At 52.9% G+C, this 22,464-nt stretch overlaps 1 protein-coding gene across 1 annotated transcript in view; it reads left to right on the top strand.

Moving 5' to 3' along the window:
* The window catches only part of LOC109277780 (transmembrane protein 132B), a 366,439-nt gene that overhangs the window by 130,066 nt on the left and 213,909 nt on the right, over positions 1-22,464 (top strand). Inside the window, 10 exon segments of the mRNA XM_053901892.1 lie at positions 18,577-18,700; positions 18,702-18,762; positions 18,764-18,826; positions 18,828-18,848; positions 18,850-18,945; positions 18,947-18,997; positions 19,000-19,152; positions 19,154-19,198; positions 19,200-19,392; positions 19,395-19,473. Coding sequence (XP_053757867.1) covers positions 18,577-18,700; positions 18,702-18,762; positions 18,764-18,826; positions 18,828-18,848; positions 18,850-18,945; positions 18,947-18,997; positions 19,000-19,152; positions 19,154-19,198; positions 19,200-19,392; positions 19,395-19,473 — 886 coding nt within the window.

Below are 22,464 nucleotides of genomic sequence, written 5' to 3'. Positions count from 1 at the left end.
TAAATTTTTTTTTTAACGTTTATTTATCTTTGAGACAGAGAGAGACAGAGCATGAACAGGGGAGGGTCAGAGAGAGGGAGACACAGAATCTGAAGCAGGCTCCAGGCTCTGAGCGGTCAGCACAGAGCCTGACGCGGGGCTCGAACTCACGGACCACGAGATCATGACCTGAGCCGAAGTTGGATGCTCAACTGACTGAGCCACCCAGGCACCCCAATTTTTTTAATTTTTTTAACGTTTATTTATTATTAAGAGAGAGAGAGAGCATGAGCAGGGGAGGGGCAGAGAGAGGAGGAGACACAGAATCCGAAGCAGGCTCCAGGCTCTGAGCGGTCAGCACAGAGCCCGACGCGGGGCTCGAACTCACGGACCGTGAGATCGTGACCTGAGCCGAAGTCAGCCGCTTAACCGACTGAGCCACCCAGGCGCCCCTCTCTCTTTATTTTTAATGTTTATTTTTGAGAGAGAGAGAGCGAGCTCGAGTGGGGGCAGGGCAGAGAGAGAGGGAGACACAGAATCCGAAGCAGGCTCCAGGCTCTGAGCTGTCAGCACAGATGAACCCACGAACCGTGAGATCATGACCTGAGCCGAAGTCGGAGCTTAACCGACTGACCCGCCCAGGAGCCCCGGGGAGTTTCTCTTTATACACAAGTCATGGAACCTCACAGGGTGCCGTGGGCTCTTCTTTTGTTGTTTTTAATTTAAATCCAAGTTAGTTAACACATAGTGTAATAATGATTTCAGGAAGAGGATTTAGTGATTTGTCACTTGCATATAACACCCAGTGCTCATGCCAACAAGTGCCCTCCTTAATGCCCATCCCCTCACCCAACACCTGACCAGCAGCCCTCCGTTTGTTCTCTATATTTAAGTCTCTCATGGTTTGTCTCCTCTGTTTTTATCTTATTTTTCCTTCCCCTGTGGTCCTCTGTTTTGTTGCTTAAATTCCACATATGGGTGAAATCATATACTTGTCTTTCTCTGACTTATTCCGCTCAGCATAATACGCTCTAGCTCCATCCACGTTGTTGCAGATGGTAAGATCTCACTCCTTTTCATCGCCGGGTAAAATTCCATTGTGTATATACACCACATCTCCTCACACAGGAGGTGGGGTGGCTTGATCGCAGCTCAGACTGTATCCCTAAGGGCCTGGTTTCTCGCTGGCTTCTGGCTGGCTTTCCCGGTGTTGGCTCCAGCCCGTGCCTCTGGGTCCCGCTCAGTGTGGTGACATCCCTCGGTGGTTCCTGAGCTCGCATCCCCCCCACCACAGTGTCCCTGGGATGAGGGGAGGACTCTTTTGGGAGCCTCTGCACACGTCCGAGTGTTTCTAGATTCCTTAGTGCTACTGCGTTGGGTCACGGGACCACCAAAGTTTTCCCCAAAGGGAAAGGAGAGAGATAGGTATTGGGAAGGCAACTAACAAATACCTAATTGTAGGAAAAAGACTGCGAAGGGTCTGGCACTTGGCCTACGCCTGTGCCTTTGAACTTCAGAAGAATCGATCTGAGATCTGTTCATTATCTGGGGGAGAAGAATTACTCTTTCCTTGAGTGATTGGTCTTGGGCTCCACATTCTCTATTTCAGTATTTCAGATTCTGCTGGAAAAGCTACGTGCCCTCCTCATTGACCTGTTTTCAGCGAAGACGGTATGAGCTCAAGATGGAACACACTCTGACATTCCGTTGTCATGGCAACCTGAGTGGTAAACATCAGCCTGATGCTGTTTGGAGGGGGTGGCAGGAGTTAGGGATTGGGAGATTGGAGGAAAGCCAAAGGCTCGGGGCCCTGAGGCTGTGCCCCAGATTCCGCAGGGAAGGCTCAGTGGCAGGCCCGGGAGGGACTCCACCTCTGTCTCCACCGGGGATGTCAGAAAGGAGTGATCAGGAGCCAGCAGGAAGGTTTGGGACCAGACCCCCTAAGTCCTGTTCTGACCGTCTCTTCACGGCCTCAGTTCTGGGACACCGTCTGCTCTCGGTGCAGCCCTTCCTTGTGTTCTGCACCATCACCATCGTGCCTCTTGCTGGCACCCCTCTGCTGAAACTGCCCCCACCCCCGCCCCGGGGGTCCTCGGAGCTGTTTCTCAGGGACAGCTCCCTCCGCCCCCGCAAAGCCTGGCTCTCACTGCGCGGCCCGCTGCTTCCTTTGCCCGTCCCAGGACGCCTCTCTTGGTATTCTTGCAGGCGTCTCGGCACCTGCCAGACTCGTGCATCGCAGGGCCTCCCCCCCGCCCCCCGGGCCCCTCTTCCCACTCTGCAGGCTTCTTGCCCTTTCTTCCAATGACCTCAGTCACCACCTCCCTCTGACAGCGCCCCAACTTCTCGTGCTCAGGGGCTTCCGTATCTCCCTCACATCCCCGTGGGCATGGGGGCTCACACGTGTTTTGATATCACTGTGCCCCACGCAGAGCTCAGCTTCCCCGGTGCCCTGTCCCCTCTCAGGGACCGCCCCGGCCTCGCCCTTGCCCACACCGAGCCGAGCCCTGACTTCTTTCTCTCGCCCTCTCCCCTCTGCCACATCCAGTCCGTTTCCACGGCCTGCCACCGTCTCCTGCACCTTCCCTCCGTCCCGGCAGCCTTTTTGCAGAATAGATGGCCGCGAGTTTGGGGATATCGGCGCCCAGCAAACAAAACCACGTGACCGTGGGATGGCAGCACCCACGAGCTTTCTTTGGTTTGCACTCGGCCAGGATGCATGAGCGGGGAAGTCCCCCACTGTGGGAGACCCTTCCAGAAACAGAGGCCCCCCCCCGCCCAGGTGGAAGGAGGGGATGAGAGCTCCTGGGGAGAAGGGGAGATAGGGAACTAGACAGCAGCACGGTGGGAGTCTCCGGGTCCCGGGCTCTGAAGGACGGCGGAGGCTTGGGGTCTTTTATAGCCCAGGGTTGGTTCTTATTCATGGGTAGCAGATGTTGGGTGCAGTTTCACGGGATATGCAAAGCAAGCAGGCTCCGAGTGGCTAAAAATATGCCGATTTGGGCTATATTTAAAGGAACTAGAGTGTAAGAAATGGAGTTTCGCACCAGCCATCTTTGAGGTAATGGGAAAGATATGGAGGCCAACATTTGGGGGCGTCTTCGGGTCACTTACGTAACAAGGTCGCCCCCCTCCTTGACCAGCAGGACCTTTGGCATTCCGGCTTATTTCTGCTTCTGGTCCCTTCTCCATTATTCCGGGCCGATGGCTGGCTGAACTGCATTGAATGATGCCACGTTCCCCTTGCCCTGACGTCAGCCACTTTGGTGCCTTCCCTTTGCCCCTGGGATGGAGGCCAGGCACCAGCTGGCCCTGCGTGGCCCGGATCTTGCTTCCTCTCCAGCCCGGTCTGGAGCTCTCTCTCCTCCTCCCACACCTGCTGCAGCCACACTGCCCCTCAGCGGGTCTCCGTGTCCCCCACCTCTGCCCTTTGCCGGCACTGTTGTGCTCCGCCCACAACTCTCTTTCCCACCCCTTGACCTGCTTCATTCCGTTTGTCCTTTGGACGCCGCGTTAGATTCCTGGAGCCGCCGGACCAAATGACCACAAACTGGGGGGCTTAAAATAACGCAAACGTATGGTCTCACAGCTCTGGAGGCCAGAAGTCCAAGCTCATGGTACTGGCGGGGTTCATTCCTTTTGGAGGCATGGAGGGAAAGTCCCCCCGCCCCGCCCCATGCCCTTCCCTGGCTCCTGGGGGGCCCAGACGTTCCTTGGCATGTGGACACATCCCTGTGATCTCTGCCTCCAGGTCCACACGGCCGTCTTCTCCGTGCCTGTGATAATCCCTGTCTTTCCTTTTAAAAATTCACCAATCATTGGATTTACTCCAACATGACCTGATTTCGTCCGCAAGGCCCCTGTGTCCAGCTGAGGTCACATTGTGAGGTTGCAGCCGGGTGGGGGTTTTGGCAGACATGAGTTAGCCTTGCCGGTGGGGTTCGATCTGTTTTGGTTCCGTCAGGTTGCGTTGTGTGCCCTTCCTCCGTGCATCCAGCTGTCACGATGCTTGCTTTTCTTTCTGGAATGGCTCATTTATGCTCATGCCCCAGGTGAGACCGAGCTCCAGCAGGGCGAGGCTGCGTCAGGCCATTGTGCACGGTGATCCCAGCGCTCTGCCCAGGACCTGCCCACAGCGGGCGCTCAGTGAGCTCCTGAAGGATGAATGGCGGTTATGCACTTGGTGTCTGTGCCCCCACCCCCGCCCTCAGAATTCACAGATTGAAGCCCTGACCTCCCGTGTGACAGAATGAGGAGGTGGGGCCTGTGGGGGTGTTTCGGGATGGATGAGGTCATGAGGGTGGGGCCCCCATGATGGGATCAGTGCCCTTATAAGGAGCTTCCTCTCTCTGCTGTGTGAGGACGCGGGGAGAGGCTGGCCATCCACAAGCGGTGAAGGCAGATGAACATGCCTGACCCAGCCCATCTGACACCACAAGCCCTGAGGACCACACTCCTGTCTCCCTCTCTCACATGTTCCTGGGGGAGGGGCCAAGGTGCTGGCCGTGGGCACCAGCTGGCGTAGAGGCAGGCTGATTTTTCCAGCCCAGGTGGCCTGCTCTGGAGATGGGGCTCCCCTGCCCCCCACCCCTCCGGTTTGGGGGGTTTCCAAGGAAGCCAGGAGCATGGGCTGGGCCTGAGTGGCCTCAGGCTGGATTGAGGCTGGGTGATGAGCTTGTTAATTCCATGGGAACAGTTCCCTCAGAGCCAGGGGCGGGGGGCTGTGCGGTGGCCGCAGGCTGGATTCATCTCTACTGGGACTGGCGTTTTCACATCGAACCCCACCCACTCCCACCCTGGGGTGTGGGGACCTCGGCACTCAGGTGGTCTGTGAGAGGAAGAGCAGGGACAGGTGGAGGTCAGAGAGAGGGGTTTCCTCTGCGAATGCAGACGAGATAAAGGAAGAAGAGGCCTTTTGGTAAAACCACCAGATTTCCCTGGAAGGCTGCGACCCATCCAGGCCCCAGTCGTTTCCTGGGCGCGGTGAGATTCGTCGGGGAGAAAGGAGGTGGGGCTGGGCAGGATTGCTGGCCCATTGCGGGCCGCGGGTGTGCGCAAGGTCGCGGGGGCGCGGGTCCCCACCCCAGGGTGCGCGCTCGCCTCCCAGGGCTCAGCGGCCGCCGCAGGGGTCGCGGAGGAGGAGACACCCTTGTCACTGGAGTCCGCCTGCGCTGGGCCGTGACTTGCCAGCAAGAGTCCCGCGATGTGGAGTCACCGTGCTCGTTTAAAGGGCGTTGCGTGAGGAAGCAGCGGTGCGCCCAGGCGCGCATCCCCAAATCGCCCCAAGGCTGGGTTTCCCATCTGGAAACGGGAACCGACCACCTGCTGTCACCCGGCCGCGACAACCTCGGCCGCTAGGTGGCAGTGTTGCCGCGCACGAGCCCCTGGTCCCTGAGCAGGCGACCGCAGAGGGGCCCGGGGGTCAGGGGGCAGCTGGGCTGGGGGCGGGCGCCCCGGGGCGTCCCCAGCACCTGCTGCCACCTCCAGAAGTGCCGTCCGGCCCCCGTGCCCCTTCCTTCTCAGGCTGACTCTGCCCACACCGAATAAGCGCTGAATTAAACCCGAGAAAAGAGGGGCTGAGAGGTTTTTGTTTTTGTTTTGTCCCCATTGGGCCCCCCAGATCTCTTGTTGAAAAGCGAGTTTACCTATGACAGGGGCTCCTTGCATCGCCCCCAGGCCACTGTGGGGAGGAAGGTTCCATTCCTTCCCTTGTGTTCTTTATAGGTTTTACTCTGCAGACTTCTGAGTCATATTATCAGTCAAAAGCAATAATGGAGCCCTTAATTTGCTTTGGGAGAAAGCAGGTGACTGAGTCTGTGCCATTGCAGCCGTGGGACCTAACCGGAGGGAAATAAGCAGAAGCATTACAGATTCCAGGAGCCTGGACTCCACCCCTTATGTGCTGTGTGACCCGAGGCATGTGTCGTGACATCTCTGTGCCTTTCTTTTTAAAAAAACCTGTAAAATGGGTACAACACTACAAAATGACGTCAATGATTGTATTAATGATAAAACATTACGAGAATAATGCCCGATCTCACAGAATCGTGTAAAGAATAAATGCGTAAAGAGCTAATACACATAAAGCAGTTAACCAGTGACTGGCCCGTTGTGGGCACAGGACAGTCCCTAGTTATCACTATTATCACCAATATTTCATTTTTGGCTACTACTAATGATAAACTTGTGCTAATTTCCCAATCAATACTGATCTGTTCTTTCTCTGAGAGTTGGCAACACATATGACCTCCATCTGGCAAATGAACAACGATATGTACTTATTTTCATTGTTATCAATTCTTTAAATGTGGATTTGTTCCTCAGAAGTAGGCTGTACCCGCTGCTTGCCTTTCCCGGTCACAGCTCTTCACTCCCTGCATCCGGGCGATCATTTACTTGCTCGATTGTTGCGAGAAATTAGTTCAGACAGAAAATGGGCTCAAGTTTGTTGTTGTACAGGAGGCGGAAAGGGGTTTTCAAGCAATCAGATAGTCACGAGGATTGTGGGAGAGACGTTTAAGATCATGCTGTTCAAACCCTTAACCCTTAAAAAACAGTCTTAACGATTCGTGAAAACAGAGTCTCGAAGGACCAGCCATAAGGACTAGACATTTGTTTCCTTTCCTATAGGTACTTGGCAGGTTTGAATAGTAGCAAAAAATAAGAGAGAGAAGGAAAGATACTCCATGAATGATTTGGGGCGGACCCACGCCAGCCTGTGTTAGTGCTGTTTCACTGTGTGCGTTCAGGGCTTTTTCCGCATCGGTTGAGGTAGCCATAGGATTTTCTTAAAATAATTTTTTTAATGTTTGTTTACTTTTGAGAGGGAGAGAGCGAGAGCGAGCGAGCGAGCCTGAGTGGGGGAGGGGCACAGAGTCCAAAGCGGGCTCCAGGCTCCGAGCTGTCAGCACAGAGCCCGACGCGGGGCTCGAACCCACAAACCGCGAGGTCATGACCTGAGCTGAAGTCTGATGCTCAGCCGACTGAGGAGGTGGCGGTAGGATCTTTATCTTTCATTCTGTTAATGCGGTTTGCCACCCATGTTTTGATTGCACGATGCCAGTTGCAAATGCAAATATAGCAATGGAAACGCTGTGCAGAACTAACTCGGCTGCGTCTGCTTCACTCGACAGGCACACACTCACTCTACAGCACTTGGCTCTTTTTTTCTGCATTTGAAGAAAGTTCTGGTTCGAATGTAGAACATAGCTTCTCTGAGCTGTCAGTGCCTCTGCCTACGCGTCTCAGGTGCAACCCGCTTATCCGTACTTGCTTTGGGTAACTCATTTGGGGGTGCCTCAGTCGGTTAAGCATCTGACTTCGGTTCAGGTCATGATCTCGAAGTTTGTGGGTTCGAGTCCCATGTCAGGCTCTGTGCTGACAGCTCAGAGCCTGGAGCCTGGTTCACATTCTCTCTCTCCCTCTCTCTCTGCACCTCCCTCGCTTGTGATCTGTCTCTCTTTCTCTCTCAAAAATAAATAAACATTAAAAAATAAAAGGCCAAGGTAATGGCTAAAACGCCTGGTTTGTGACCCCAGGTGTATTCCTGATTTCTTTTCTTCAACACCAACTGTGTTGAGAAGGTTTAAGTAAAGAAATCAGCCTTGACCTGGTGGAGATTGTTCCATTTGGGTAACTGAGTGGATTTTTGTGTTGCTTCTTACAAAAAACACCCTTGTTCTTGTCAAAATGGTACCCTTATGATGCTTTGGGGGAACCCCCTCCATCTACCGCCTTCCAGGCTCCCCGGAAGAGACACATGACTTTGGCTGAGCCAATCAGAACAGGCCATTCCTCCGGCCATAGTGATTGGTTCAGGGATGGGCATGTGACCCATCAGAGCCAAGGCGATGCCCCACTGCCTTCTTCCCGGAAAACTGGGGGAAAGAAAGCCTCGCTGGTCTTGTTGGATGTGAAGGAAGGAAAATGTGAGGCTTGGTGATGCTAATTGTGCTCTGCTGTGCAGATTGAGAATAAAACCAGCTCCACAGAAAAGAGCAGAGGGATGGATAAAAATGCATCTTAAAAAAACTTTTAAAATTAACTTTCAGTAAAAATTTCCCTTGTTGGTCTATCGTGCAGTGAGTTTTTGACCCATGCATAGCTTTGTGTGACCACTGTCACAACCAGCATACAGAACGGTTCCATCAGACCCATCCTGATACTTAAAACAATGTTTGGTTGTCACACCCTCCCCATCCCATAGTTCCTAGCAGTCTGTGACCTATTATTCTCCACCTTTCCAGTCGTAATGGTTCTAGAATGTCACATACGTGACACCATAGAGTAGGCGGCTTTCTGAGGTTGCCTTCGGACTTTCGGAATCATGCATGTGAAACTGACCCAGGTCGTGTATCTGTCGGTTCCTCTTCTTTCTTTCCTGCTGAGTAACGTTCCATCCAGTGGATATACACTTGTGTAGCCACTCACCCGTTGAAGACATTTGTGAAAACCCACATTGATGACATCGTCGACATGCCGGATCCAGGCAAGCCTGATGCTAGCCTGCCTGTAGACTCTCCAGCCCCGACCGCCATTAAAATCCACTTTTGTTTAGACTCCGTATGGGTTCTCTGGGACTTGATATCAGAAATGACTGGAGAGAGGGAAGTCGGGGCTGAGCAGGTGAGAAGTCCCAAGCAAAGAGGGTCCTCATACGACACTCCTGTAAATGGAGTTATACAGCAATGAGTCGCATACTGGGGTTTCCCTCCAGGTGGCAGGGAGGGTGGCAGGAGGTGACACCCCATTTGCCACGGAGGGAAATTGAATCTCAGAGGGATGAAGTGACTTGTCTCAGTACATCAGCTGAGCCGATGACAGGCCTGGGGGTCCAGCCCAGTAGTCCCTCTGCCTCTAGTAAGTGAGGATCAGCTGCCTCCCAACCAGACAGGGGCTGACCTGTCAGCATCACTTAGTGAATTTCCCTTTTTTATTTAAATAATCTCTTGAGGTGTCCAATTTAGAATAAATATAAATGGAAATTAGAACAAGGTCATCAACATTTCCTACTGTTTAACAGCTGACGGTGCCTATAGGAGGTCAAAATTACTGTCACTAAGATCTATATAATCCGTTTAACAATGCTCTTTCTACATCTGGTGCCCCATGGAAACTTCTCACGTTGGCCTAACAGCCCCTCGCTTTGTTCCTCTGAACGTCTTCCTCCTTCTTGCTAACAAAAGCCCAGTTTACATGAAGGAAGAGACGTGTGATTTAAGCAGGATCACAGCTCTCCAGATTGTCAGCCTGTACCGTGGTGTCTGGGCGAGGGGTCACTGGCTGCTCTAACAAACAAACGTCAGCACTGGCTTAGCGCACTGAGCCAGTCCTCGTTCACATCCGACGTGGGTGTTCCTGGTTGGCTGGCTGTCCTCTGGGTGGAGGCTCGGGGGGCCCAGGCTCCTTCCAGCTTGTGGCTCTGCTACAACCGGGGGCCCCAGACCCCTCCTCTCCTCCCGGCTGGAAGGAAAAAAATGTCATTTTGGCTTCAGCGTAATATGCAGCACTTACGTTCTTATTTCACTGGCCAGAGCTGGATACAGATGCAGAGAAGGCTGGGGAGGCTCCTGGCTGAGCGGCCCATATGCAATTCTATGGGTAGAAAGACTTTTTTTTGAAAGGTGGCCATCTTCCCTGCAGACACGACGCCTCATTGTCTAGGCTAAAGCTGCTCTCCCCTCACTCCCCTGCTCTGGTTTCCAACACTGTTCAATGCTTCCCTCCCCTCCCGTGGTGAATTCCGGGTTCGTGCAGACAAAGTCTACTCATCATCACGGTCCTGCGTACATAGGGGGGAAATAGAATGGAATGGCGTAACTTCCAGAGAAAGGCGATAGTCTTCTATCCTTCTGTGTCTTTGATCTCCCTCCCCAAAGTCAGCCACGTCCGGCCATTTCCACGTTCAGTTCTGCTTGTGATTATTTCTATAATTCTATGCACTATTCAAGCTCTACACCTGGAGTGAACACATTTGGACAGCAGGGCGGTCTGTGTAAGAGAGGACGATGAGGTTAATGCACGCACCCTCCTACTTGTCTTTCTTACCAGTTACCATTGCATTTGGCTGCAGGTAACAGAAACTCCTGGCCACCGGGGCTTAGCAAGTAGGGGCTTACTTTGTTTTCTTTATTCTTGTATGTCATGCCGTGGCCAGCTCCTTCTGACGTCCCGCATTACTTTCTCAGTGTGTAACTTTGGTCCCCATGGTTGCACAGGGCTGTCCCACCTATGTCCCCTCTCAGGGGACATATGTGTCCTCAGAGAAGCGTTGAGTCTCAACTGGGGATCACTATTCTGCCTTTACTCAGGGTGGGGGTCTGTCTGCAGGGGGCGTCCCATCTACAGAATTCAGTTACGCCCCTGGTTTTCAGCCTCAGTCTCCCCCTGTCCTTGCTGTGCGTGCCAACATTGAGCCTGGGTCCCAGTGGGCACGGTACCCCCGAGACCCTCCGCGGCACACACAGAATGTTCTAGGACAAGATTTCCTCTGCTGTCTTGCCCCTCCATCAGTGCACTTTCCTCCACTTGTTGTCTTCCAGAGATTTGTTGAAATATTTTATCTTCGGATGGCCTTCTTCCATTTCTCTAGATAATAGGCTTATCCCTGTTTGTACTTGTATGCTTTTATTTCTGTGGAGTCTGTGCGGAGATGCGGGGACATGAGTGTGTTCAGTCTACCACTTAAAATCAAATTCCGCATCTTTCTTTCTAAAAGGAAAAATGTCAATATTTCTCTTAGCTTTTGAATAAGCGAGACATGTTCGTTGTAGGAGAGTCGGAAACACACAGAAAGATACATCAGAAAGTTGAAAGGCGTTCCTGACCCTCACGCGCAGAGCCTCGCCTCCAGGTACGAGTCCGCTTGGGCTCTGGGGTGGGCAGTTTGATGCAATGACTCTGAAGTTAACGTGGAAGGCAAGACACAGGCAAGTCCAGCTGCCAGGAAGGGCCGCCGTGACAAAGTCCCATGAACCGAGCGCCTTAAACAACAGGAATTTATTTCCTCGCAACTCTGGAGGCCAGCTGCCCAACATGATGGTGTCAGAGGGTTGATTTCGTTGAGGCTTCTCTGCTCGCCCTGTAGACCGCGTCTCCTGTATCCTCACACGGTCTTTCCCGCGTGCGTGTATGCACGCGTGTGCACGCACGGCCGTGTCCATATAAGGACACCAGTCATAGCAGATTAGGGCCCACCATGGTGACCTCATTTTAACTTAATTACTTCTTTGAAGACTCCACCCCCAAGTTTTTCAATACCCCTCCCTTAAGCTGCGAATTCCACTTAAACTCCCACTGGCAGATTCATTGTCTGCCGATTACCGTCACCAGATTCTCACTTCGCGTGAGACAGCATGAGAGATTCAAGAGTTAAATGTGGTTCCCGAAATCTGCAAAGAGGGTGGATCTACGATGGTCTCACTACCCAAAAAAGGGGGAAAAAATCAAGCTAATTCACATACCCAACACCCTCTGAGGCGAATTAGCTTTTGTGATGATTATTTCACAATTGTATATGCGCATCCAATCATCGGATTGTGCCCCTTAAACATATACAGTTTTAGTTGTCAAATATACCTCGTTAGAGAAGAATTAAAGGTAAAAATGTGGACCCACACGCGCATACCCAGACGACCAGCTGAAAGTCTGTGAGCGTGTATTTGATCTTGGGAAACGGGGAGCGCTTTCTCGGCGTGAAGGCAGTGGTAATCGTCAAGAAAGAAAAGACGGATGTTCTCGGCTACGTTTTAAAGATTAGATTGGGCGTTGGCCTTTTTTCACCTCCGTAGAATATTTGTACCCCCAGATTTTGCCTGAGGATATAATCTCCAGGGTCCTGCCACCTACCTCCTTCTAAGACCTGGGCTGGCTGGGTAAGAAAGCCTGTTCGTGGAGGGGAGTGCGAAGGGTGGGTTTCTCTCTGGTCAAAAGCTGGAGTTCACTCTTCTCTCAGGCTGGACTTTCCACCAGCTGTCAGCTCTGTCGGCCCACGCTCCGCTGGTGTTGTCGCCTGCAGACTTGCTTTCCCTTGATTGTCTATCGTCGCTGCAAGCCACCTTGAGGGGAGGGGCACCGCGGGAAGCGTGCTGATGCGCTCACGGTGGGTTGTCATGGGGCTGTGGGGGTGCTGTCGTGTCCCTCGGGGGCCCTGCTGGAGCGCCCGGCGGAGGGATTTCTCTCAGAGCCAGGAAAAGCTTTGCTCCTTGCTTTCTCTTATGGACAGTGTCCAACTAGTGACCTCATCCTGTGCTTTGAGAGCTGGGCGACCCAGAGGCCCATTGGCCGTTCCTTTGAGTCATGGCTGGCACCCTTGCAGTGTAGATGTTCTTTGCCGAGCTTTTCTCTAGCAGCAGAACGTGGTGACTGGGACGGTGAGCTCTCCCTGGAGCTGGCCTGCCTGGACAGAGTTCCACCTCTGCTGCCTAACAGCCGTGTGATCTCAGGCAGGTCCCGTAACCCCCCGTGCCTCAGTTTCCCCCTCGGCCAGTGAGGATGACAATCAAATCCTCCTAACCAGAAGACTGTGAAGATTAAGAGTCACTACCTGTGAGATGCTTAGAATAGTGCCTGGTGCGTCACAAGGGTTAGGTGAGTGGTGGCGACGATGATGTCTCTATCTTTTGTCTTGCCACTGTCTGAATAGTCATATCTAATCCTTAACGGACTTGAGGGCATGTACCCCAAGCCTTGCCCTCAAGGCAATGAATGATGTAATTTTTGCAAAGCACCTACTGTGTGCTCAGTAGTGTCTTTGACTTTTTAGCGCAGTGCCTCTCCTTGTTGCTATTCCTCGAATTATCCAGGGAACGTAGAGAACATTGGGCCCCGCCCGAGGCCATCTGGATCTATTTGGTGGGCAGGCCCAGGTCCCATATATGTGTTCTCTGCCACGTGCATCGGTGGAGCCACCTGGGTTGAGAACGATCGGCCATTAGGACCACACTCCGACAGGTCAGTGAGGAAGGTCTCTTGCGGGTGCTTTACAAAGACGTGGCCACCTGGCACCCTGGAAAGAGAGCCTTCGACGCCTGGCCGTGCGTGCCTGGGTTGTGTGGTGTGAATTGGGAATGCCACAGGCCGGGACCCTCGGGTGGGCGACCAGCGGCCGCAAGACTGACAACAAGCTACCAGGTAGGCTGGCGACGGGAGCGAAAACACGAGTCTGTCGTGGAAGCAGGTTCACGCTGCATCGCCTTGGGGCTCGGGACCGTAGGTCCCACCGATCCTAACCAAGGCACAGGCCCAGGGATGTTTCTCGGGTGCCAGACGCGGCGGTGATGCGATGTTCCGTGCACTCGGGTCGCGGGGTCCCCCGCCGGAGTTCCCGGTTTGCTGTGGATTGCGTCGTTCTGGGAGGTTCCCGGCCAGAGGTACGGAGCATCCTTCTGGCATACCACCTCGTGCTCTCAGCGAGCCCATGCGGGAGTCTCCTCCCAGGTCATAATGAGGGCGGTGGAGACCAGCCCTGTTCGGCTGGGCCTCATAAGACTCCCTCAGTTCATGCTCTCAGGACCCACGTCACTCGACAGGCGGTGAAGAGCCCTCGAGGGAATCAGCAGCCTGAATAGGACCTCATTTCACATTCAGAGCCTGGGCCACCTGGTCTACCTGCCAGTGGGGAAAAGAGCGGTGACAGGTAGACACCTGACGCCCCAAGAACGGTGACACTTGGGGATTAAAGCGAGGGGTGGTCGCTTCTCAGGCCATGGATGTGTTTCTTAGGGCACTGTCCCATGGCTTTACAGGACACTCCTGAATTCGGGTATCATATTTTGTTGCGATCTGGTTCGAGGACAAAATGAGGCCCTGCCCGCTGATTTTTATGGCTCTCCATATAAGCTTTCAGACAAAATTCGTGCCGCGTTTTGCTTGAGTTATGTTGGGGCAGGATTGTAAACCCCACACTGTTATTTCAGATGAAATGCACGCTTTGGCCACAATAAACAAGGGAGGAGGCACGGCTTTACATCTCCTGCGAATCAGTTCTTGAGAGGTATAAATTAATTGGCACAAATGATTAAAAAAACACAACAATCCACAATGAAAACAGAGCCTATTAAAACCTACATATATTTTTAACTTCCCGTTCCACGCGTGTAAATAAGCCAGAATTTAAACCTTGCCTTGGGCTTCCCCTACATTTTATAAGAAGGTAAAATTTGGACTTACCTCTTGCTTCCTGAATCTGGTCGGCCGGGTGCCCACTTGGCTCCGCTGAAGGGGACCGTCATGCTGCGCAAAGCAGATGTTCCCTTTTTGCCCATTATTTCATGGTCAGGTTCACCTAGAATTTAAATTCCTGGTTTGGAGACGGGAAATAAACCAACAAGACACTAATTTAAATTTCATATGAAATGGCGCTTCTGCACGGCTTGACGTTGTCGAAATATAAATTGCCCCTTGGTGGTGGCAACAGCTAAAACTTTCCTTACGATGAGGCTAATTCTTGAAAGTCAGTTCCCGCCTCCCCCTTCTGTGTTCCATCCAAATCCTACCCAGTCCCACAGGACACGTTTGGGAGGACGCGGAGGTCTGTAGCATGAAAGTCAACATATGGTGTGCGTGTTTACGTGTGTATGCGTGTATGTTCTATGTGATACATATTATGTATTATAATACATATTACATTTTAAGCAGGTTTGGGATAATTTAAGTAGAGTTTGGATGTCTGCTTTTTCACTCAACACAGCGTAAGCATTATCTCGCGACGCTCCACGCTCGTTGAAATCGTGGTGCTTAATGTCACACACACAGTATGGCTTTCAACATTTGCTTAGTTGTGTCCCTCATGATGGGTTTTTACTTTGCTTGCAGTATGTTGCCGTGACAAGTCTTGCTTGTGACAAACCTACTTGCCACGTTGATCTCCTTTCTGATTTCTGGATTATCTCCCCAGCACGGTTGCTAGGTGGGGAATTACTGGGATGGGTCTTTCTTTCTTTCTTTCTTTCTTTCTTTCTTTCTTTCTTCTTTCTTTCTTTCTTTCTTTCTCTCTTTCTCTCTTTCTCTCTTTCTCTCTTTCTCTCTTTCTCTTTCTCTCTTTCTCTCTTTCTCTCTTTCTCTCTTTCTCTCTCTCTCTCTCTTTCTCTCTTTCTCTCTTTCTTTCTTTCTTAGACAGAGAGTGAGTGGGACAGTGGCAGAGAGAGAGGGAGACAGAAGATCTGAAGCAGGCTCTGTGCTGACAGCAATAAGCCCGACGCAGGGCTCGAACTCATGGACGGTGAGATCACGACCTGAGCTGAAGTCAGATGCTCAACTTACTGAGCCACCCAGGCGCCCCTGGGATGGGTATTTCTAAGGGTGTTAACACTCAGTTTCCTAATTGTCTCATATACATTGGCTGTGCCTGCCTCCAGACTTTGCCAGCTCCTTGGGGCAGAAATCACATCTGTCTTGTCCCTGTGATGGCCCTACACGCCACAGTGCTGGAACTATGACAAATGACTAGTAAGTATAGTTTGATAGATAATCAGAGGAGTAAATGGGTAATAACTGCTTCTCCAGTAATTAATGTGACACGGCACTGGCCATATTGATGGCACTTGAAAAGACCGACCTTCCTTCCTTCCTTCCTTCCTCCCTCCCTCCCTCCCTCCCTCCCTCCCTCCCTCCCTTCCTCCCTTCCTTCCTTCCTTCCTTTCCTGAGATAGCATTGACATATAAAAAGTGTATGTATTTAAGGTGTACAATTTGATGTTTTGATATAAGTACTCATGTATATATAATCACCACAAACAAGCTAATTAACACATACATTACCTCTACCGAGCTACTGTGTGCGTGTTTCGATTTGATTTAAAATCTGTGCTCTTAGCAAATTACAACGTACGATACAGGATTGTTAACTGTGTCACACGCTCGACGTTAGATCTCCAGAGATTATTCATCTTGGACGGTTGAAAATTTGACTCCCACCCCCCACCTCATGCCCCCAACCCCAGCCCCTGGCAATCACCACTGGAACTCTGCTTCCATAACTCTGACTATTTTAGGTACACAAGCAAGTGAGATCGCACAGTATTTTGTGGAGAACTGGCTTTCTGAACACCTTCTTGGGGAAATGATGCATCAGCCCCTACGTGGTTGTATCTTTTCCCTAATCTCCTCATTATAATTTTGTCATCCTCTGGGCCAGGAAGGCTCACCAAGGACAGCCCTGAAAAGGCAGCCCAAATGAAATCAATAGAAAAGTCTATTTTGCAGGGGCACCTGGGTGGCTCAGTCAGTTAAGTGTCCGACTCTTGATTTCGGCTCAGGTCATGATCTCACGGTCGGTGAGATCGAGCCCTGTGTCCGCTCTGCGCTGACAGCATGGAGGCTGCTTGGGATCCTCTCTCTCTCTGTCTCCCTCTGCCCCTCCCCTGCTTACACACATGCTCGCATGCTCTCCGTCTCAAAAATAAATAAACTGTAAAAAAAATAAAAAGAAAAGTGTATTTTGCAGAATTCGTAATGGTTGCAGAAAACAATGTTACAAGGAGTCAGAGTGTATGGAGTGGTATTTGTTTGCCTTTTGTCAACCAGGGAGGCTACGCTAAACCCGCCCACCAGGTTGCATTTCTTGCCCTGGCTTTAGGGCTGGAGATTTATTTCAGGGCAGGCGAGAAGCCCTGTTTGTTCTTGGCTTGATTTGCCAATCCTGGTTCCTGGTGGACTCTCCTTATTTATTTATTATTAAAAACATGTTTAATGTTTTTATTTATTTTTGAGAGAGAGAGAGAGAGCGAGCATGAGTGGGAGAGGGGCAGAGAGAGAGAAGAGAGAGAGAGAGAGAGACAGACTCCAAAGCAGGATCTAGGCTCTGAGCTGTCAGCACAGAGCCCGACACGGGGCTCAAACTCACGATCCGTGAGATCATGGCCTGAGCTGAAGTCGGACGCTTAACCAACTGAGCCACCCAGGTGCCCCTACTGGTGGACTCTCCTTAGTTTGAAAAAAGCTTGTTGGGTCCGTGTTTTCCCATTTGAAAGTAACATACACACATGCCTATAGCGATACATACACACATACACAGGCTTATGTATATGTATATATTTTAATTAACAAAATAATACACAGTTGTCACAAATTTAAAGAAAGTAGATGTTAAAAGGTGAAACCTTTTCTCTTTGGTTCTATGGACACACAAACATAAATATACTATATACATGTGTATATATACATAGGGAACCTTGAAATAATACCCAAGTAGGATCATATATGATACATTTGTAATTTTTTATACTTATTGGTACATGGTGGACATTTCCCCAAGTATGTTTATGTAGCTCTAGCTCATTTTTCTTAGAGCTGCCTGTTATCCACTGTATGTGCAGTTTAGGGGCGCCTGGGTGGCTCAGTCGGCTGAGCGTCCGACCTCGGCTCGGGTCACGATCTCACGGTTTGTGGGTTCGAGCCCCACGTCGGGCTCTGTGCTGACGGCTCGGAGCCTGGAGCCTGTTTCAGATACTGTGTCTCCCTCTCTCTCTGCCCCTCCCCTGCTCACACTCTGTCTCTGTGTGGCAAAAATTTAAAAAAAATTAAAAATGTGCAGTTTTATGTCATTCTCTGTGAATAAATCCTTAGAATGGTTTCATTTGAACAGGTAGTGGTAATAGTAACAGTAACAGGCAAAGACTGGCTGGTGTTTATGGGGGGTCAGCACGGGTCCTGAGCACTTCATGTTTACCGACTCATTAATTCCTACAGTAACCCAGTAGGGTAGGACTTCAGTTTACCTCCTACTTTATATGAGGACATTTGAGGCACAGAGAGGCTAAAGTCACTTGCTCAGGTCCATCAGTCAGGACGTGGCGGCTTCAGGATTCACATCCAGGCCCCTTGGTCCCAGCACACACGCTCCTCAGTTTGTCCACAAAGTGAAACTGCAGCCAACATCCTTGTAGATAAATCAGCGTCTGTGCATTCTCCCTGGTATTTCGGGAGGGAGAGCTTTCTAGAAGCGGGAGTGCTGAGCCATAGCTTCGCCCTCGTTTCAGTAAGAGTCACGGAGATGTCGGGGCGCCTGGGTGGGGGCTCAGTCGGTTAAGCATCTGACTATTTTGGCTCAGGTCGTGGTCTCACGGTTCGTGAGTTCGAGCCCCGCGTCGGGCTCTGCGCTGACAGCGTGTGGAGCCTGCTCGGAATTCTCTCTCTCTCCCTCCCCCCGTCTCAAAAATAAATAAATAAAACACTAAAGACTCCCTTAAAAAAAGAATCATGGAGATGTCGGAATGTCCGGCGCGTCTGGGAGGGATGGGCAGAAGCGTAAGTATCCGAAGGACGCAGCAGGTGGAGGGTGCCACACGATGGCACGTGGGCTCGGTGGTGGGCATCACGGGTGTGCAGCCTCCTGTCTGTGGGGTGACCCCACAGAGAGGTCCTGTGAGCCCGCCGGCTGTCGGGTCTGGTGCAAATGGGCTCCTTCCCGCTCAACACCGGCTGCTTTGGGGGAGTCCCCGAAGAGCCCTGTGCTGGGGCCCCGCGTGGCCAGGGGGCGGCTGTGGCCGGGGGGCGGCTGTGGCCGGGGGGCGGCGTGGCCAGGGGGCGGCGGGGGCAGGACCGTGCCCCTCACGCTGGGGCCCGGCCTTCATTCTTCCTCTGCTTTCCTCTCCCGCACAGAGACCGAGAGCCGAGGGATCGTGGACAGCCTGCAGAGGTTCTCCTCGCTCCCTGCCTACCTGCCCACGAGCCTGCGCATCGCTGACGCGGAGGAAGCCTTCTTCCTTAAGAGGCCAACCAGGACGTCACAGGAACTCCAGTCTGCAGGCCCGGGTGGAGTCACTGTTCATCTACCGGGCCCGGAGCCCCCCCGACCGTCAACGCCAGCTATGGCCCGTTTTCAGCGGAGAAGCCCATCCCCCAGGACCTGTTTGTTGACCTCCACGTCCTTCGGGAAACACGGAGAAGTTTCCCTTCAACTGGAAGCTGAAATCTCACATCCTCGACAGCTCCGTCTACTCCAACAGGCCCAAGGTGCAGACGCTGTTCTAACGTGACTGGGACGCACTGGGATGACAGCGACCCCGAAGAAGACCTCCCGGTTGCGTCAAGATGTTCGCCTTCCCCGAGGCCAGAGAGGTGGCGGCCAGCTGCCGGCTGCGAGGGGACCCGGGGCTGTGTGTGGCCGAGCTGGAGCTGCTTCCCGAGTGGTTCAGCTCCGGGCTGGACCTGGAGCCCGAGGAGGAGATCCCTGCCCCTGCTGGGCGGCACCGCCATGGACCTCTTCTTCTCGCTCTACCCGGTCCGACCAGGCCGGCCAGTGCCTGCTGGAGGAGGACGGCAGGTGGGAGAACAACATCCACTCCGGCCAGGACGGCCCCCAGCAGGCGTCTCCGGCCCGGGAGAGGATCGGGAGTGTGGTGGTCTACCCGACTCAGGACGACCTCAAGTGGTCCCTGGTGAGCCTGGACGAGAACGTCGTCGTCTCGGTGCCCCTGACCTCGTCCGGGAAGGGGACACGGCCACCTTTTTGGTCTCCCTGACCAGTGGCTCTGTGGCAGACCACTTCACTCTCAGGTAAGTGGCGGGCCGGGTCGGGCGGGGTAGAGTCAGCTTGCGGTCAATGAACTGTCCGTTAGTAATTGGGGTGTTGGTCGTCTGCTGAGTGCCCAGGATAGCGAGGAGACTGACGGACATGGGATGGGGACCCACGCAAGATGACAGAGTAAAGCAGGATATTTGGGGGTGGGCCCTGGGCACCTGCATTTTCCATAAGCTCCCTGGGTTATTCTGCTGTGAAGCCAGGAATAAAAACAGGTGCTCTGAGAGCAGCATTTCAGGCTGGGAGCTAAGCTGTCACATGATACTGTGAACCTGTCACTGCCGGCCTTGACTTGGCAGACAGAACCCTGTCTTTGCTGCCCGTAAGGGGAAACTTTGCAGATGAATTCCACCTTCTGACTACGCGACCGAGCTTTCTGAGATAGTGTCCCCGACCTCTCAGGCTTTCGTCGGTAAAGAATCCTTTGGTCAAGCAAACCAGCAGTCTCTGTCTGTACGATGAAGACGCGGTTTTGGGGTTGCAAAAAGTGGGGAGCTTCTCTGTGCCGGGGGGCAAACCTGTCTTCAACTTGTTTTGCTCACGAAGCTTCGTGGGATACCGGTTGGATCTGTGGCTCCGTCCTGGGGCAAGCCTTCTAGCTTCTCTGGGCTTCTGTTTCCTCATCCGTAAGGTCGGGATACTGACGGGCCGCGTCTCTCGGGGTTGCCGTGGGGGTTGATCAGGTTAGTGAGGCTCTTGGCACAGTGCCTGGTCTCAACACCGGAGGCTAGCCTGTGGTTATCCCCTAGTGCTCGGAGGCCAGGGGGCTGCCCAGCAAGGCTTGCTTTGTTTGGTTGCAGGCGAGACGTGGGAATGAATTGTTAATGCCACACCGCAGTCCTTCTGATTCTGATGGAGGCCGATGTGCCAGACCACACCTGTTGGGGAGTGTGTTCGTTCGAGCCGAAAGGATCCCGAGGCTCTGGCGGATCCCAAGAGGGGTTTTAACCTCCTGCAGGAAGCAAGGTTCCTATTTGGAGCCGCTTGAGTTAGTCTTGGTGGCAACGAGTCAGAACTTAGCTTGGACCCAGTCCTGTGCCAGTCACTCCAGTGGTGGGGCTGGCGTGGTCTAAAGCCCGGCTCTGGCTCTACAGAGATTCCTTTAGCTTCAGATGCTTGCGATAGACCCAGGAGGGCAGGGGTCTGGCTTCTGCACTCATACCACAGAGCGCGCGCCTCCTGTCCGGGCAGACATCACTAATCGACCGCAGCTCTTCAGCACTCCCTCTGCCGTGGCAGACAGTGTTAATGGACTGCAGCGTTGAGCCCAGGAGTCCCTGTAGGCCCTACCAGTCCCTGCGAAGGTGGAGTGGTTGACATTTAACTTATTTGCCCTCCTTGGTGTAGAGAGAACATTGTTGGGTGGGGAGTTTGAGGAAAGGGAGAGCTGATGGTCTGGTGGCCAGGGGAGCCTGGTTGGGAAGGCATTTCAGGCCAGGGAAATGACATAAATGATGGGGGACGGAGAACGGTCTGGGACACATTCGAGGTTGTTGACATGCACGGACTCACGGAATTCTGCCAACAAACGCCTCAAGGAGACGAGTACTAACATTATCGCCATTTTTCCTGAGGCACAGAGAGGTTAAGGAGCTTGCCCGAGGTCGCACAGCTAGAGAGTGTTGGGTATGCAGTGGCGGCTCTGGAAGGCCCTGGGGGCCCTTCATTCCCTCACAGCACCCCCTCCCCGCCTGGCAGACAGGACGGGCAGCGGGCGCACCCGGGCTATGCAGCCCACCAGCCATCCCAGAGCTGAGGGTTAACTTAGGGAGGCGGAGGCCGATGCGGCTGGAAGAGGACCCCACGTGGAGAGTGCAGGGGGCCCCGAAGCGTCATCGTGGCGGTGAGCAGAAAGCCTTGAGTCTGCTTCCCTCCCGCCGAAGTCGATTGGAGCGCTGAAGTGGGTTCTCACAGGGACTTTGCCTTGGGAGGTGGAGCGCGAACTGTGGGTGTGGAAAGAGACTTGGAGAGTTTCGGGGTTACCTGCTGAAGTCATGAGTTGGGCGAGCACTGGGTTTCAGGCACGGGTCTGCATTTGTGAGCCAGGAACCCCCGTTTGAAACACTCTTCTGGGCCGTCCTCCATGTCCCGATGGGGACCAATCTCCATCCGTTGAACCGTTCTGGGTCAGCATCGAGTCTCTTGTCATCCTCTGTCCCTACAGAGGACTGTTCTTTTTTAAAACAAAATTTTTAAAAATGTTTATTTATTTCTGAGACAGAGAGAGACAGAGTGTGAGCAGGGGAGGGTCAGAGAGAGAGGGAGACACGGAATCCGAAGCGGGCTCCAGGCTCCGAGCTTTCGGCACAGAGCCCGACGCGGGGCTCGAACTCACAGACCGTGAGATCACGACCTGACCCAAAGTCGGTCACTCGACCGACTGAGTCCCCCAGGCGCCCCAGGACTGTTCTTTATTATGCTCTGTTTCGTGGCCGGAGACACAAGGCGCTGAAATTGTGCCTCATCCAACTGAGAACAAACGAGTCAGAGCTTCCTATGCCAAGGGAGCCAGTCACCATCACCTGTGTCTGGAGGAGACTCCGGGGTGGGCGGGAGTCGGGGGGCTCCTGGTGGAAGCCAGGCAAGGCTTGGGTCTGCTCGGGTCGGAGGCTGCCGGTGTGGGGAGGCTGGAGGTTGGTTCACGAGAAGTGAGGATCCTCTATGGTGGCTTTTTCTGCTCGGCCCAGGGCTAGAAGCAGAGGCAATAACAAGGGAAGCCAGCAGCCACACCCCGAGTTCAGACCTTTCTGGGCTGGCGACTGACTGCAGAGGCTGTGTGGTCCGGCCTTTGGTCCTGGTCGCTGCAAGGTGGCGGGTCGGAGTTTTGTTACTGTACTCGGCCCATTCGTATATTCCATCTCTCAGAATAAAACACTGTTTTTAGGCCTGGGGAAACGTGTTATTTCCCAGCATAACCGATTGTCTGTTCTAATCGTGTCTTTATGAATGAAATGTGACATATTTCA

Source organism: Panthera pardus, unplaced genomic scaffold, assembly GCF_024362965.1.
Source record: "Panthera pardus isolate Hobbes unplaced genomic scaffold, ASM2436296v1 HiC_scaffold_14, whole genome shotgun sequence".
Classification (NCBI taxonomy): domain Eukaryota; kingdom Metazoa; phylum Chordata; class Mammalia; order Carnivora; family Felidae; genus Panthera; species Panthera pardus.
This window is presented reverse-complemented; position numbering and strand designations above follow the sequence as displayed.